The following is a 16,452-nucleotide window of genomic DNA, read 5'->3' as shown; positions in this document are numbered from 1 at the left end:
CCGTGACTTCCCAGTCAGGCAGGCAGTGCTGAGCCCAGGGCTTCCCACTTGACTTCTGGCAGGGAGGTGTGTTATGCGGAGGAGCTGCTGGAGGGAGCAGGGAAGACAGTCGGGGAGGTGCTGCTCTTGTTTTTTCACAGATTCCTGTCTTATTGGAGGCTTTTGGCCTGCCCAGAGTCAGGATATTAGAGGCAGGGATGGCAGGAGTGCCAGCTCGTCGCTTTCTCTGCTCTGTCACGCTTCATGCCTCATCAGCAGCTCACTGGGGGAGTGATGAATGTGGAGGGCTAATGGATGGTGAGAAAAGTTGGGTGTAAATAGGCTGTAATTAATAAATTCATACTGCCTGTATTTGCTTTGGAGATGCTCCAGAGACTTGGTTTACTTTAACACTCAGAGAGGTGGAGACAGTCTTCAGCTGCTGGAAGTGCAGGTGGTTTAAGTAGCAGTGAACAATGTTTCAAGCTTGGTTTTGGCCAGGCAGCACTAACTCTGGTCCATTTAATTCCAAAAGCTCCACAAGGCTCTTTAAATCTTCAAAAGCCCTGCAGCTTTCTGGTTGTGTCTGACGTTCTTTCAGCCAATGACTCCTAAATCCTCAGTCCCTGTGGGGCACCTTGGGGTGCTACCTCAGGACCGAGGAGGTGCTTTGAGGGCATGTGCTGAGGTGGGTTTGCAGAGTATTATCCTGAAACCTCTATTTTTAGTCCCCGTTGTCACCCTGAAATATATCCCTGTGTGGAAATCAACCAGATCCTCAAGCGAGTTTCTTAAGTAACCTTGAAAACAGCTATTGCAATACAATTTATGATGTGTTGGCCTTGGGAAAGGCATTCCACCACAGATTCTCCTCTCACACGGGACTAAAACATGCAAGGCCACCCTTAATAATATTGTTATTAGGGTTTAAATATTGTTTTCTTCAAGAAATTGGAACTTTTTAGTCCGCGGCTCTGACTTTTCCTGTCAGAAGCCAGGCGCACCTAACCCCTCCGCTCCTCCTGGCGGAGGTTGAGGGAGGGACACCCCCGCACGCAGAGCGGCGCCGAGGAAAATGGCGGCCGCTGCCCCTCAGCCCAGCGCGGCCCCGCCCTCGCGCCGCCGAAGGGCGGGAAGGGGAGCGCGCAGGCGCAGTGGGGGCGAGGCGGCGGAGGCGTCGTGGGGTGGGCAGGGGTGGTGGAGCGGGCAGAAGGAGCGGAGCCTGCATCGCCGCCCCGCGGGTGTGAGGTGGTTAAAAAAGGCTCTTTCCTGCCTTTGGGCAGCCGCTGTCCCCGTGGTGCGAGGCGTTTTCTGCTTGTTTTTGTCTCCCCTTCCAGTGCGAGCAGGGGTGGCTCATGGAGGTGCTGCAGAAGGAGGTGAGGTCGCTGCTGATGGCTGCCAAGCAGGGCTTGAGCCCCGAGCAGCTGGAGCAGGAGTACGCGGCCATGGTGGGCAGGCCTCTCCCCCTGCGCGACCTGGGCTTCCAATCTACCATGGAGCTGGTGGCAGAGATGCCCAAAGTTGTCAGAGTCTGTCCCAACGGCAAGGGCAGCGTTGTCCTCAAAGGTGAGGCTTCCTTTCCTCGCAGGGTGTTCGGCACCGTGTGCTGGGAGGAGGCGATGCCCCAAAATACTGAGGGTTTGCTGGGTGCATTCCCAGAGCTCTGGGTTCCATCTCTGTTACTATTCCTCATGTAGCTGTTTTGTTCCTCGTCTTTGATGTTTTTTTCCTAGATCTCAATCAACTTTGTAATGTTTTTCTGCGCCTTCCTCTTGAAAAAACCCATATGTTTCTAATTTTTGTACATTTTACGTTCTGCACTTAATTCAGTTTTGTCTCTTGTGGGTGCACCAGAACTGTTAAGCTCCACTTTTCCCATAAACGCAGGCTTCAGCAGGAACATAATCAGGGGTAAGGCATATTGGGCCAAGCTGTAAACGTTTCCTTTCCTGGCCCTAAGGGAGGGAAGCTTAGTTTGTATTAAAGAAGACTTCTGATTTTCCTTAGCTTTGGGGAGGAGCTATGGAAATAGCTGTAGGTGTAAAAAGTTGATTGGGAGGAGTGAAATGATATTTTTGTAGAGCCCTACAAAACAGGAGAAGGCTGTTAAAAGGCATGGGGAGCATCTGGGCTGCTCTCAAGGGAGGCCTTGCCTGGATGGGTGTCTACTCTGTCACAGGGAGCCCAGCCAAAACCAGGCTATAACTGCCTGCTTCTGCAGGTGCTGAGGGCTATACGAGACACTTTGGCATTGTCTGGGATGCTTTGCAGGCTCCCTATCCAGGGATCCCTTCTGTTTCAGCTGTTTGCTGTTATCTGGCTGAGTGGCAGAGCACAGAAAAGCAGTGGATGAAGGTCTGGTATCGGTCCTGCTTTGAGTTGTGGAGCTTGGACCACGTGGCCTCCAGAGGTGCTTTCCAACCCGCTTTATGGTGTGATTCCAACACTTTTGCCTCTAGCTGAGAGTAAGAATTGATGATGAACTTGAAGGACAGCTGCACAAACACAGTTCTTTCTCAAGTGTCACTGGTAGCACCTTTTAGTTTTGTAAAGTGGTCAGAGAAGCTTAGGTTTTTGGTTGCGTTAGTTTTCTTGTTTCGTTTGTAGGCCCTTTCAAAAATGACACTTAAGTCCATCGACATCCTGATGCTCTTAGGCTATGGTGAAGCCTTACTTAATTCTGCTAAGGGGAGTAGCAAATTATTTACTGTTTTACCAGCAAAACCCATAGCCCTTTCCTCTTGTGATCCTGTACACAAGTGTTTGATCACCCTACCTTGGATCTGGATTTAAAGGGTTGAGGGTTCAGGATGACCGTTGGTTGTTAAATATGATTCAGCCCAGTTTGCAAAAAGAAAAGAGAAGTGTTTGTCATGCTGGAAGCCAGCCATGATTTAGTGTGATTGCTTTTGAAACAGGTATCTGTCTCTGAAAAAGCTGGTGGTGGAAAGGAGAGAAAAGTGGAAAAAAGCACTTTGCCTATTTTGAGCTTTTAATGGTTTACTGTTTTAGTGGTTCTAATAGCTTTTTTTTTTTTTTTTTTTTTTTTTCCTGTTGTAGCTATTGCAGATGAGACCACCAAAGAGATTTCCAAACTGATTGCCAAACAGAGAATAAGCAGTAAGGCACGGAGTGCTGCTAAGAAGGCAAGTGCATCTGCCTTCAGGAAGCAGCAGAGTTTCTCTCTAAGGGGCAGGACTCCCACTCTGCCAGCAGCAGTGAAGAAGGAGCTCCAGGAGCTGCTGAGTTCCTCACCGCTTCTGCTCTTGGACTTCAATAATGCATACTCCAGACGCTTTGGGCGAACGTTTCAGTACACGCAGTATGGGTTTCTCTCCATGTTTGAAGTCCTCAGAAGCGTGTCAGATATCATTGTGGTTAAGCAGACAAGAGGAGGTTCCTTGTTAACCCTCAAGGAGAGCTCATCAAGTGACACAGAGCAGGAAAAGATGCCACAAGGTGAGGCTGTGTTATTTAACTTGAAATGTAGCTCTCGTAAGCACCATGGCCAAGCAGCCATGTCTCAGCTAGATGTTGCTGCATTTCTAGTTGCAGTAGTAGTCCCGGTTCCTGTACAGCTTAGTACAGAAGGACTGTGGGGTGCTGCAGAAATAGTTGTTACAAGGGAGTTGTCTCAGTATCAGAGACCTTTACTGGAAGATTTCTACAGGTTGCTACTGGTTTTTGGTGCCAGGTGAAAGAAAGGATGCTGAGATGCTTCAGCATGTGGACTTTCTGAAAGTGTGCATGGGATGAATTTCTAGTCATTCCAGGCAACAGATAACAAAACTGTAGGAATCTCTTGAATGTCTGCTCCACAGGCTAGTAGAGCCTTTCCAATGCATTTTTTGAGACTGAAAATCTAGCAGTGCTAGTCTGAAAGGCTCAGCTATGATTTTCTACGGAAGAGACTGCAGGTGTCCTCAGTGATACCATAACAGCTATGAGAGAGGGCAGAAAATCCCATACAGTTTTGGCCAAATTCCCAACTTGTCTGGGGAGAATTCATTTTTGCATCATTCTAGGAATTAGCTCAACCCTTAGCATGCTTGCCAGCAGAAGTTATTTTAAAATGTATCAGTACAGTGAATGATATCTCTCTAGTGCATATACATGAATGTGGTGACTGTGAATGGTCCAGAGATCAGGAAAATGCTACCTGTGCTTTCTTTCATTTTCAGATGTTTTGTCTTTCTGCTTAATACGTAGCTCTGCATCGGTCCAAGAAAGAATAACGTACAAGTTACTGTCTTTGCTGCAGCCTCTGCAGTTGAGATGCCTCCCTTGGAATCCAGCTGTGAGACAGAAACCAGCTGTGAAACAGAGAGCTTCCATGAGACAGCAGAAGAAAAGCCAGAGCCACTGGAAACACAAGCAGTACACTTTGATGGTCACCTAAAACAAGTAAGCAGTTGGATGATCCACCTGTAGCTTCTTTGTGTCTGAATCTCAGGATAGATGCTCTTCTAGTACTTTTGTTTCTGTTGAGATTGCCTTGTTGAGTCATTGCTGCTTCCAAAAATTTTAGTACCTGTTTTAGGTGAATCTGGAGGTGGTAAGATTCACATTAAGCAGGTATGTAGCTATACATGTATATACCATCCAAACCAAGGTCTTCCGCTGGTCTCCAGGTCTATGTTACAGATCATCCAAGATCAGCTAAGCATCATTTTGCTCCCTGATACTAGTGGTGATGCCTTTTGGTGCATTTATCTGTAATTGCACTTTTTAGTAACCTGAAGACCAGCTCTGTGAAACTTCCTCGGCTGCTGTAGGCAGGGTTTGTGTCTTGTTCAGTCATGTTAGCCTTTAAGAGAGGAGATCTGGACAATGGATCTTGGAGACTTTGATTCCTGCGGGCTTGTTCTAGTGAGCAAAAACGTTATCTGCAGGGACATAAAAGGTTGAAGTATTTTTCCAGTTTATGCTGTGCTTTGAAAGGGACCTTGCTCGTGTTTTTCCTTGCTACAGCAGCATACCTGTGTCTGAAGCTGACCCTTGCTGAGGGCATGAGCTTGGTCCTGGTGGTTAGGGGCAGCCTGTGGTTGGGAGCAGGGGAGTGCCTGTTCCTCTGTAGATTGAATGGTGGGGCCTGGTATGCATGATTTGGGGCTTTTTGTGTGCCTTAAATCTCTTACTGAAGGAAACCAGTAATGCTTTGTTCACCGTCTAGTTATAGCCATTCCTGATCTTCCTCATTGGATTTTGAGGGTTTTGAATTTAGCAGTGTATTTCCTACAAGGAGATGGAGAGGAACAGTTAAGAGGCTCTGAATTTGCCAAACCTGTTTAGGTGAATTTGTTTGTCCCCCTCTGTTTTGTTTTGTTGTTTGTTTGTTTGTTTTTTGTCCTCTTCTGAGCCACTTCAGGCCTTCCCTTTCTCCAGAAAATCCTCCTGCAGTGAGTTATTCCCTCTGCCAAACTCTTCTTGTGGCTGTATGCAACCGGAGGATTGGAGTGCGCTGGCAGGAAAGAGTCCCAGGAATTCTTCCTGACTTCAGTGTTTTGTGTGATTGTAAACTTGGAAGCCTGTGACCGAGTTTTACTTTGCGTGGCAGTTCATAAAACGTGCCCTCTGGCAGTCAGCCCTGATCGTTTACGGAAATTTGGTTTGGTGTGATGAAGTCACCAGCAATTCCCCTAATTCAAGCAAAGCCTGCCTGCTCTTCCTGAAGGGCAAAAAAGGGTCCTGGTAACCTTGACCTCAAGTTAGGTTTTTGTTCCATTGTATCACAGTGGGAATCTGTTTAAAGACCCAAGCAGGGTAGGTCTTGAAAGATGCTTGTACAGCTACTATTCCTCATGAAATGCCGAGCTTGCTATTTTGTTTTAGAAAGGCCCTGAAGGGGAGGAAAGCTGCTTGGAATGTGCTGGCTGGTATGTGCAACGAACGCTTTTTCATCAGGGTGCTGCAAGGTAGAGGGGAAAGAAGTGACCTGATCCCTGCCCTGCTGCAAGGTATCCAAATATCCTATCACGAGGAACTAATAATGGAAGCCTTGTAAGGGACGAATGAGGGACACAGGCTCAGTCAATCCCTTTGGCCTTAAGAAGGGGAAAGTGTGCAGAGCTGCTGCTCTCAGCAGCTTTTCTCACCCCGAGCAGAAGGAAAGGTGTCGTTCACACCGCTGTGGCAGCTGCCAGTCCGTCCCAGCGAAAGGAGTTAGCCAGTCTTGCAGACCACGAGATACTGCAAGTGTTGTTTTTACAGTGTCTTTTTTTTGTTGTTGTTGTTGCTTATTCTGCAAACCTGTTCTCAAGTACGTGTTTTCTGTCCTCGCCAAAATGTTGTTGCTACCAGTGCGTGAACTAGATGGTAAAGATCATGCGTGCCCTTACCAGGGTGATAAGAGCACTCTGGGAGCGAAACTGTTCCTTGGAAATGGCAGTGCTCACAGGCACTTCTTAGAGGAACTCCATGAAGTGTGGATTTTTTTTTAGAGGTCGTGCTGCTCAGGCAAGAATTCCCTCAGCTACTCTTTAATTTAAAAATGTTAACTCAATGTTTAGCTCAATGTTTTACTCAAAATTTTAATTAAAAAATTTCAAGGGCGTTAGCCATGACTCAGTCTGCAGAAGCAAAGATTCCTCCCTCCTTGAAAAAATGCTTAGAAGAGACTTAAAAGTGTTGTTACAAACACTATTTGCAGTTGAATTAGGCAGATAAGTGAAGGTATCTGTGCAGGAAGACACATTTCCCATACATGGCCTGATGTGTAATGCAGCATTAACTTGTAGCATATTCATTGTGAGTAAAAACGAAATTGTTTTGACTTCTGATCTTTGGAGGCACGCTGTTCATTGCCCTGAAAGAAAGCTCTTGAGGCAGTGAAAGTAGCATATGTACGATTAAGATTCCCCTCCACACTAGTTCAAGTGAAATAATCTTCTCAGCACGCAACAGTTAAAGAATGATGCAAAAAGCATAAGCTGTGCTAGCAAATTTGTCCAGAGTGAGAAAGGAACAGAATTTGTAGGTTTTGTTTGTTTTTGCCCTTGGGAAGTAGCTCTAGTGTGAAAATGAGATGTGTTGTGCCTTCTGTTGCTTGAATCATTTTCAAATAGTTTTGCTGGCTCAGTCATGTACTTTCATTGTCCTGGGGCATAGAAATAGCATCCTTTGGATAAAATTCAACAGAGTTGGTGGTTGTTTTTTTTAGCAGCAGCCATTTAACATTGTCTAAATAGGGGACATGACTTCAATTCCTCTCCTTTATTCTCTGTAGGAATACAAGCAAGGTATACACCACTGTTTTTCCTCTAGAGGGAGGGAAGAAGGAAGGAAGGGAAAGAGAGCGAGTGTGAAAATGTGAAAACGTTCCCATTGCAGTGGAAGTTTTAATCCAAGTTTGTACAACTTGGGATTTGCTGATACTCAGCAATTCCCAGGAAAGCAGAGCTGTATTTTGAACCTAAATGGGAAGGTCGTTCATGTGTGTTCAGTGCGTGAAGAGACATCTTAGTACCACTTTCCTCTTACCCCTTTGTAGCCTCAAGATTTGGAGCAGTCCCTGCTAGACGAGATGATGGTGACGCCAGAAATCCCTCCAGACGCTGTTGAGGACCGAAGCCTTTGCAGTTTGCCACCACTTGAGAGCAGGTGCCTGGTGGGAGTCTTTGTGGAATTCATCGTCTCTCCCAGCCAGTTCTACATCCGCATCTGCAGCAGGGAAACATCTGATAAGCTGCAGCAGCTGATGATGGAGATGAGGTGTGAACCTTTTGATAGTGCTGCTGCCTGGGGTGTGTGTGTTTGTGCTGAGGGGACGGGGCAGGTACGGTCACAGCTGGTTTGATAACAAGAAGTGGAGGTGCCTGTATTGTACTGAAATGTGTTCATAATGCTTACCCATTCCTGCTAGCTAGCAAGCAGATGATGTGGTTAATAACAATTCACGGTTGCGTTGCTGTGTCCCAGACAGTTCTAAACTTTAAAAGACTGGAAAGGAAACGAAAGGGAACTTTTGTCTTCCTTTGCACCTCCATATGTTCTGTGCTACTACTATTAATGAGCTCAGTTAAGGCTTTTACATTGATCTCTAACATTTAACCAAAAAGCAATGGGTAAGAGGCCTTTGTCGTTATCTACATGTGAAAGCAAAACCCCATCAGTGACTTTGGGTCAGTTACATTGTGCATTTGGGATTCTGTTCCACCACAGCCATGCTACAATTCCTATTGTGTGCCGAAGTAAGTGCTTCTGTCCACGGGCACATGTAAGTGTAGTTACAGACTCTGAAGACAAATACTATAGGTGTAGCCTATATTCCAGAAACTGGTTTATAAAAACAAAACAAACAAAAAAAAGTGATGTGTCAAGGTAATATTTAAAGTTAATGACTAGACTGACTGTATTTAGCCTCTGATGAGTTCACTTTTCATTGGACCCCAGGAAGAACACTCAAATGTTAGCGTTTGAGTTTGCATTTCCTATTGTCATTTCAGTTTAAGTTCAGCAGAGCAGAGATGTAAAGCATCCACCAAAACAACTCCTGAAAATTTGTGTCGTTGGGACTTTGAGAAATGAAGATTCTTCTGAAACACTCTGTATTTCTCCTTGTTCATCTCCTGCATCCTACCAAGCACAGTCTCTCATTATGATGTTTTGCAGACGCTGTTATTCAAATAAACTTGTTTCTGATCGTTATATCATGCCTGAGTCTTCAGTGCAGCCTGGACAGCTTTGCTGCGTAATGATCTCGAAATGGTGGTACCGGGTTGTCATCCACCGTGTCGTCAGTGAGCAGGAAGTGGAGGTGTTCTACCCAGACTATGGAAACATAAGCATTGTCCGAAAGTCTTGGCTGAGGTTCCTCAAGTAAGTAAACGAAATATGGTTGACAGAACCACAGAATGTTTGAGGTTGGAAGGGTATAAGGGGCCAGTTGTTACTGCTGTTCCTACTGTTCCTGTTCTCTGGATATGGAGTGTTGTCTAAAGCTACTGTAGGTTTTTGTTCATAAGTGGAAAACCCAATAAGTACCTCTCTATTCCTAAGTTAATTTTAAAACCCACAAGAGGGTTAAGTTCTGCTCGTCCGCCTGTTTTTGCTCTGTTTGCTGTAATGGTCATGACTCTGTTTCATGTTGTAGGTGGTGCTACTTGAAGCTCCCTGCTCAGGCCATCCCGTGTTCCTTGGCATGGGTGAAACCCATGGAGGTGCGTCTTCACATGCAGTTTTGTTTACTGATGTATGCATGAGAACTGTCAGGTAGAGGTTGACTTTTTCACCTGTTAAGGGCAAATAGTTGGATTTTTTTCATGTCCTTGTGATATTAACAGAAACAATTCTGCTGTAATGTTCAGTGGAGCATCACTGTGCCTCTCTGCAAGCAATCACCCTTCCACCCTGACTTTCTTACGTTAAGCAACTTACTTCTTCCCCCTTCAGTAGTTCTTCAGGGTCCTTCTGAATGCTTGGTACCTCCAGCCCTGTTCTAATCTTTTTTTTTTTTCTGTGACCAAACTTTGAGTTTGGTGCAATCAATAAAGCCAGCCTGCGCTGAGAAAACTCTTGGTCAAGAAGCCTGAGAAACACCATCTTTCCAAAGGAAAGTGTGAGCAGAGTTGAAACTTATGTGGTTTTAAAATATTTAAAAAAAAACTGTCCACTGTTTTTTTATTTGGTTGCGTTTTTTTTTTTGAGGGCTAAGGATTCACATTTTTCATTGCTTTGAGGCTTAGCAGTGTCTTAAAAACTTTTTAACAGTCAACTTTCATAATCTGTGGTACAATGAATTTACCAAAAAAAAAAAAAAAAAAGCAAAAACAACAACAACAAAACCACTAGAATACATAAAAGAGCCCTACACAATGGCATTTTTGACATCTGTGGTAAAGTCATTAGTGAATGCCACAGAACTGTGCTTGAAAATGAATACTTGGGGTAAAAAGACATTCCCAGGGTAACTAGCACTGCAGGTTTTGGGGTACTTTGATTTCGTTCAGCACTAAAAAGCTTGTTTGCCTGACTTTCCTGTGTTTATCCCTAGCCTGACCAAGAGTAATTGCTTTTATGAGACGTGACTGCAAGGGAAAGTCTCAGGTGATGGCTGTTGGTCTCTTTATAGTAACTTTATGTTCTTTTTTCTTCTTGAGGGTACGTGGACCAGTGCAGCAACCCTCCAATTCCAGAAGCTGTGTGTCTCAAAGCTACTTGTGGGCATTGTGGATGAATACGTGGACGGCATTTTGCATCTTTTCCTGTGTGACACATCCTCGGAGGAGGATGTCTACTTTCACTGTGTCTTGAGGGACCAGGGATATGCAGACGTCTGCGGAGAGAACATTCCTTCCCAGGTCAGGAGGGATACGTGGGCTGCTGAGAGGAAGTGCAGGAGAGGGTCAGCTGGGTGCTTGTTGCAGGAAGATCTTTAGTTTAAGCTGTAACTTGCATGTTGGGTTGCTTGTATTGTTTATTCAGCAGATGCAGAATGAGTGTTTGGTGGGATTGGTTCCTGTAATTGTGTTTTTGCATAAGTATATCCAGTTTTGGGGGGGAGTGGAGCACTGCTGAGTAATTTTATTGCTGGAGGGCAGGGGGAGTTGATTTTTGCAATAAGACAATTTCCGCCAGAATTTGGCGCCAACCTGTGGTTGCTGTGATGCTTTTTAAAATGTATTAGAAATTAATTTTTTTTTGTGGTGGTGGTAGTTACAACATAGCTTTCTTTACTATTGGGGTTGTTGTTTGTTACCAGGGATTCAAGGAGCTGAATCTGTCAGCCTTGTATACTCAACCCAATGCTAAGCAGGAGGATGCTGAGCTGGTGGAGCCAGACTTTTGCTTGCAGCAGGAATTTCTGGATGCAGACAAGGAAACATCAAGCTTGAGGCTGGATGAGGATGAGCTGTGTGACCAGGTGGGCACTTGGCTAGGGCATGGCCATCATTCGATGAAATCAGCTCCAGGGGTTGGTCGACATGTAGTGTATTCGTATCATGCAGCTTTTCAGGGAGTTTGTTTTCCAGAACCACCATGATGTAAAAAATAAATTTACAAACGGATCAGAAATGCAACATGTTCTCTGGTCCCTTTGCAGACTCTGTGAAGTCTGTCTAGTCAATGTTTCTTCTGACCTCTGTGATCTCCTGGGCGGCAAGAATGGACTCCTGTAAGAACTCAGACCAGTTCCTGATCCTTGAGATGAGTTGAGCTCAGTTTGGCTTAACACTTTCCTGTTATGCACACCCCGTAGCCAAGGAGTGGGATGCTTTTCTCCTGTTTTTTGGGGTTTGGCAAAGGATGTGTAACAACTAAGGATATCATTCAAATGTGGGAATGGAACAGAAAAACTAGCGGTATTCTTTGTGTTAAGGGTTTTGATTCCTCTAAAAGGAAGTGATTTGCAATCCTGAGTGTTTTGGGGTTGTACACAGCTATGATTTAATTCAAAAAATACTCTAAGGATGAATGATATCGAGATCTGGATACTGCTGTACACCTTTGATTTGAGAGCATATTAAAAAGGAGAGCCCTTTAATATTTAACGGAGAACCTGGTGGACAAAGTGGTTAAGCAGGTGGTAAAACTCAGGTCTTGAGTGCAATCTAATGTAGTACCATGAGAACCAAACAGTGTTTCTCTACAGGAGACTCTCTGCTTTCCCATTATTTGTATTGTGGTGTTTTGGTTTTCTTTTTTCTTCTTGACATACCTTGCTGCAGTGGCCAAAGCACCTTTCAAGGAAATGTCAGTTGTTGAAGTGCTCAGGGGAGTGCTCAATAGTGGGCCTGTTCCAGGACTTTTTTCAATGTTGTTTCTCTGAAAGTGTTGCTAAAGCCTCGTGTAATGCTAGTGAGTTGTAAAGCAGTCATTTTACGGAGACTTTGATTTATCAGACAAAGTCTGTGTGCATAAGTTGTATATCTTGATTATTAATGGTCTTCCACTGCCAAAAACTTGATATATCATCTGAACTGAAGGTCCGAAGCCAATGTTGTAATTCATAGTTTTGGAAGAAATTAGTGTGATCAAGACTCTGCAAACCTGAGATTACTGTGTTCTTGTTTGTTTTTTTTTTTTGTTTTGTTTTATTTTTGTGAGGTGGGGGGGTATTATTGGAAAAATCGGAGTACGCTCACTAGTTAACTGTAATGGTGTGTAAATGGCAGGCATGGCTGGCAACTTGGGGACTAGAGGAAGGCACGAGTGTTGGAGTTTTGTCCCGTCCCCCACCCCAGTCCCCCCTTAAATGCAAAATGGTTGGACACTGTTGTACCAGCTCTGTTAGAATGGGCCACGTCTTCATGGTGAGGTTTCTCAAAAGGCTGCAAGAACTGGGAGGTGTCCCTCTGCAAGTACAGTTTTATTCAAGAAATACATTTTGTGGTTGTGGAAAGAAGTTAGGGTGACAGCTAGTTCCCTGATCACATTATTGCCTTTCTTTGCATGTTCTTTCTCCAAGTTGCCAAACCTTCTCCAGAAAGAAACGTTAAAAACTTCTGAGCAGAGCAGAAAAGGCTCCTTTGCATTTCTCTCCGTTAATCTGTCAGAGTGGCATCGTCTGCTTGCTCAGTAAGCTGCCCTTTGGATTTTCTGCCTGCTTTCTTCTGCCCACGCTGGCTGTGCCTGTTCTTGTTTTGTCTTCCTCTGTAGCAATGCCATTCCTCTACTGAGGAGGAATGGGAAGATGTGCAGCCACTTCCAGATGAAGTAAACATTGAAGGAACAACAGATCAAGACCCTGAAATTGTACAGGAAGAGAGAAAGGAAACTCCCACAGAGCTTATGGCAGTAGCTAAGGTAAGGGCATTTTTCACAGCTGCTGCTGTTAGGGGGAGGTTGTTTTAGCTTTTAGACTATTTGAATAATGCTTTGATTGCTTTAATGTTTTTTAAAGTGGCTAGCAATGAAATAACTACTGGCTGTTAGCATGAGCTCAGAGCTGTACATTTGCCTTTTGCTCTTGTTTCTGATGCCACTGATTATACGCTAGCTTCCCCAACAACTTGACACGCAAGTGAAATGCACGACTGACAGTTTCGGCACCTCATGGATCAAACCTGGCCCTTCTTCACTCCTAAACGTTCCCCTGCAAATGTCAAACTGTGTGTTTAGAAGCATAGGAATTTCCTCACTGAATCATAGAAGTCATAGGCACATGGTCTGTCCTTGGCTGTCATCTCTGTTAAGTGCTTTAGAAAAAGTGACAAGAAAATCTTTTAAGGAAGACTGTGGAATGGAAAACTAAATCCTACGTGTACATATTAGGTGAAAACGTGCTCCAGTCAGCTGGTTATGATGACAAACAGAAGGATTTCATTTCTCTGAATCCTCCTCATCTCTTCACCCCTGCAGAACTCTGGCATTTGCAGCATCACCAGATGGTACTCCCCCATTTCTAATTTTTGCTGCTCATGCTTTCCTTTTTTAATGGTGATGGTGGTAACTGTGGGAGTCAGGAGGAAGCGTAGACACTGCCTTACTTCTTTCTTGCCCTTCACAGCACTCTCTAAGTCTTTTGTCTCTTTTGTAAATAGCCTCTTTCTGAATTACTTCCATTCTTTTTCCAGTACTAGTAGACACTTGCATCATCCACCCTTGGACCATGACTGTTCCTGCTCTGCCCTGAAGTGGTGGTGACACTGCCAGCCCCCCCACAAGGGCAGTGTGGGTGGCAAGAGGAGATGATTATCTTCTAATGTTGTTCTTTTTCCTTGTTCTAACATTGTTTTTTACTGCGTGTTAGCTAAGAGTTTTCAGTGGGCTGATGATATCAAACTGAGTAACTGGTTAATTGAACTCTGGTGATGCCTGTCATTCAAATTATTGTGTTGTTATCCTGTCAGCTCTGAACGTCTGCTGTCCAGCCTTGTAGCTCTTCTTGGTGCACCAGGAGCTTCTCACAGTCGCCTTGTGAGCAGCCAATTTAAACCACTTAAATTTACTTGTGTAAAAATCACTTTGGTCTGGGCTAAGCCTCTGAACACTCTCACCAATGGACCTCTTCTGAAGGTGGATGCCTTTCTTCTGCTGCCTTGACACCAGAAGAAACCTGGAAGAGCAGGCACCTAATCTCTGAGCAGCTACATTTGGGCACAATGAATTGCACTCTTGTTTGTCTGTTGTTTCACTATTTTTTCCCCTTCATGCTGAATCAGTAATAGAAACACTGGCTCCACTCCCAGTTTGTGACAGAGACATGGGTGGTCATCGCAGGAATTTAAGTTTAATTGGCATTTTTAACTCAAAATGCAGGGGAACTTCCTCTGACTCAGTTCCCACTCCTGTGGAGAAACTCCCTCTGTAATTGCTGTCACTTGTTCTGCGTGGGGCTGCTGAGAGATGAACCAGCTGTAATTCTTTGCTCAGGCATGGTGATTTGTGTCTCATAATAATCTGTCAGTCTTTTCAGCTTGTTGTGTAGGAGGAGCTGCCCTTTGGCCAGGCTTGTGAGTAACTGTAATTTAAAAAAAAAATCCTGTTGCTGACATTCCACTTGTTAATGGACTTTGAGGGATAACAAAGATCAGGGCTGCTAATGAACCAAGTGTGCACTAATCACACCCTCTCCTGAGGGCTGTTTTTTTTTTTTCTTTTATACACTTGCAGACACCTCAACTTCTTGAAGAGTCCTCAAAGCCTGCCGTTGTCTTCAAGTCACTGGGAGACGTTTACACCTCCTTTGTCTATGCCAAGCAACCAGCAGACGTGAGCCAAGATGACCCTAATAACGTAGAAGGATTTTCCAGCAAGACTGAGCTTCACGAAGCTCTGCATCCTTCTCTTCTACTTATGGCAGCACCGTTTATGCTGGACAACCGTAACAGTACGAATAGATTTGTCAGTAAGAATTAAGGTAGAGGAAAGCTCAGCAATCTCTTACTGTGCTGTGAGTCTTGCAGGCGATGTAAGGTATCCCAGGACTGGTGCTGTTTGTTTGCTAGACCAGATGGAAATGTTGGCATTTCTTTGGGATGAGAAGTAGCAATAATAAATGGCTGGATGCAATGCTTTGGCTTGAACTTTGTGCAGCAGGATGGATTTCTGAGTGTTTCATGGGAACAAATGAATTGAGAGTTGTTTCTCTCTGTTAATTTTGTCTTTCCTGGACTTTTACTTCCTTTAATGGTGAAGTTTTTGCTTCTCCACTCCCTGTATTACCCCATGTTCGTTTCATAACAAGAGGATCCCCTCCCGGGTGTAATGGAGAAGAGCATTTTTTTAACCTTATAAGATCCAAGATGGGATGTCCTTTCATTTTCAAAATGATGAAAGAATTTACATCCCCCCATGTGAAAGCTGCCCAGTTTACAAGCTAAATTAAGCGATGTGCCCAAGGTAGTGCCTGTTCATTCCTTGAAACTGAGTTGTTTGATGTGTGGAATGGAGGCCTCAGTCCTCCAGATAGGGCCCACTTACTTCATGTCTGCTTTCCCACCTCAGGGGAAATAGGAGAGGATAGGGGGAGAGCCTCTCGGGCTGTGCTGTATTTAGGGCTCATTCAGGAGGTGTGCAGTAGGAAATCCTCACACCATGCCTCAGTAGCATCCAGGCAAATGGGTTTTCCAGTCTAAGCTGATGTCCTTCAGAGTTACCCTCTGGATCTTTCTTTTGTCTCCCTCCTTTTGCAGATGATGAGAAAACGAAGACCAAAGACCTTCCGGGGAGTCTCGCACTGGCCCCGTGCAGTGCCAGCGGGCTGAACGACCAGGGGGCATCGTGGAAACTCTGTGTCCCTCCTACCACACTGTCTGCAGTGCTGGCAGCTACTGCGCGCTTGGCCACTTCCCGTGGCTACTTCCAGTGGCTCCCAAATCTGAGAAAGGAGCCGTGACAAGAGGGGAGAGCTGGAGCTGCTGCTGAGGAAGGCTGCGGGGAGCAGCACGACATCACCGTGCTGCCACTCTTAATTCAGAAGCGTTTAATCCTTTGAAAAACTTGAGTCTGACATCTTCTCAGATGCGCCCAGTGCCTGTGCTGCATGTTAATTTACTTTCAGGGAAACGGGTTGTTTTTCTTGTGCTGGTGTTGTTTTATTGCTCTTTATTGCTGATGTTGTTTTATTGCTCTTTAGTGGCTTGGAAAAACATCTCCGTATCACATTTTGTTTTGTCCGCTGACGTGAGGAGAGGGGAACTGGAAACACATTCCTCACTCGGTGCATGGGGGGGTTAGCATTGTGTGTACAGGGGGTTGGTTGTGTTTTGTTTTGTTTCTATCACAGTGGGTGCTCTCGCACAATCCTTGCTGTTAGGAGGGGTGGTTGTACGCCAGCTCACACCTCTGTCTGTCGAAGTGCCGCTAACCTCCAAGAAGAAACCTCCTTCCTTAAGACAAGGACGTTGACTTGGGGATGAATTAGGATGCCACGAATACGAAGCCTCAGGAATCCCATTTTACAGATGTCAAATGAGGTCTGTAAGGAAGAAGGCAGTGAGAGGAGAAGCTGGATGTGTTGGCTTCTACAGTCACGACTGCTGTTTTAGACTGGCCTCTCTGTTTCAGGGTCTTCAGTGATTTTTAACAGAG

The 16,452-nt window shown here is 45.0% G+C and overlaps 1 protein-coding gene across 1 annotated transcript; it reads left to right on the top strand.

Moving 5' to 3' along the window:
* Positions 1-1,054: 1,054 nt before the first annotated feature.
* Positions 1,055-15,757, top strand: TDRD5 (tudor domain containing 5; the record flags this gene model as incomplete). Its single annotated transcript, XM_082766045.1, has 12 exons — positions 1,055-1,222; positions 1,317-1,545; positions 3,040-3,438; positions 4,508-4,554; positions 7,469-7,689; positions 8,590-8,796; positions 9,071-9,137; positions 10,077-10,277; positions 10,679-10,840; positions 12,577-12,723; positions 14,533-14,749; positions 15,555-15,757. 12 exons carry the CDS (start codon positions 1,055-1,057, stop codon positions 15,755-15,757), a joined length of 2,268 nt encoding a protein of 755 aa, XP_082622171.1.
* Positions 15,758-16,452: the final 695 nt, after the last annotated feature.

This window comes from Aythya marila (genome assembly GCF_965140915.1).
Source record: "Aythya marila genome assembly, chromosome: 8".
Lineage (NCBI taxonomy): Eukaryota > Metazoa > Chordata > Aves > Anseriformes > Anatidae > Aythya > Aythya marila.
The sequence above is the reverse complement of the archived record's forward strand: the minus strand, read 5'-3'. Positions and strand labels throughout refer to the sequence as shown.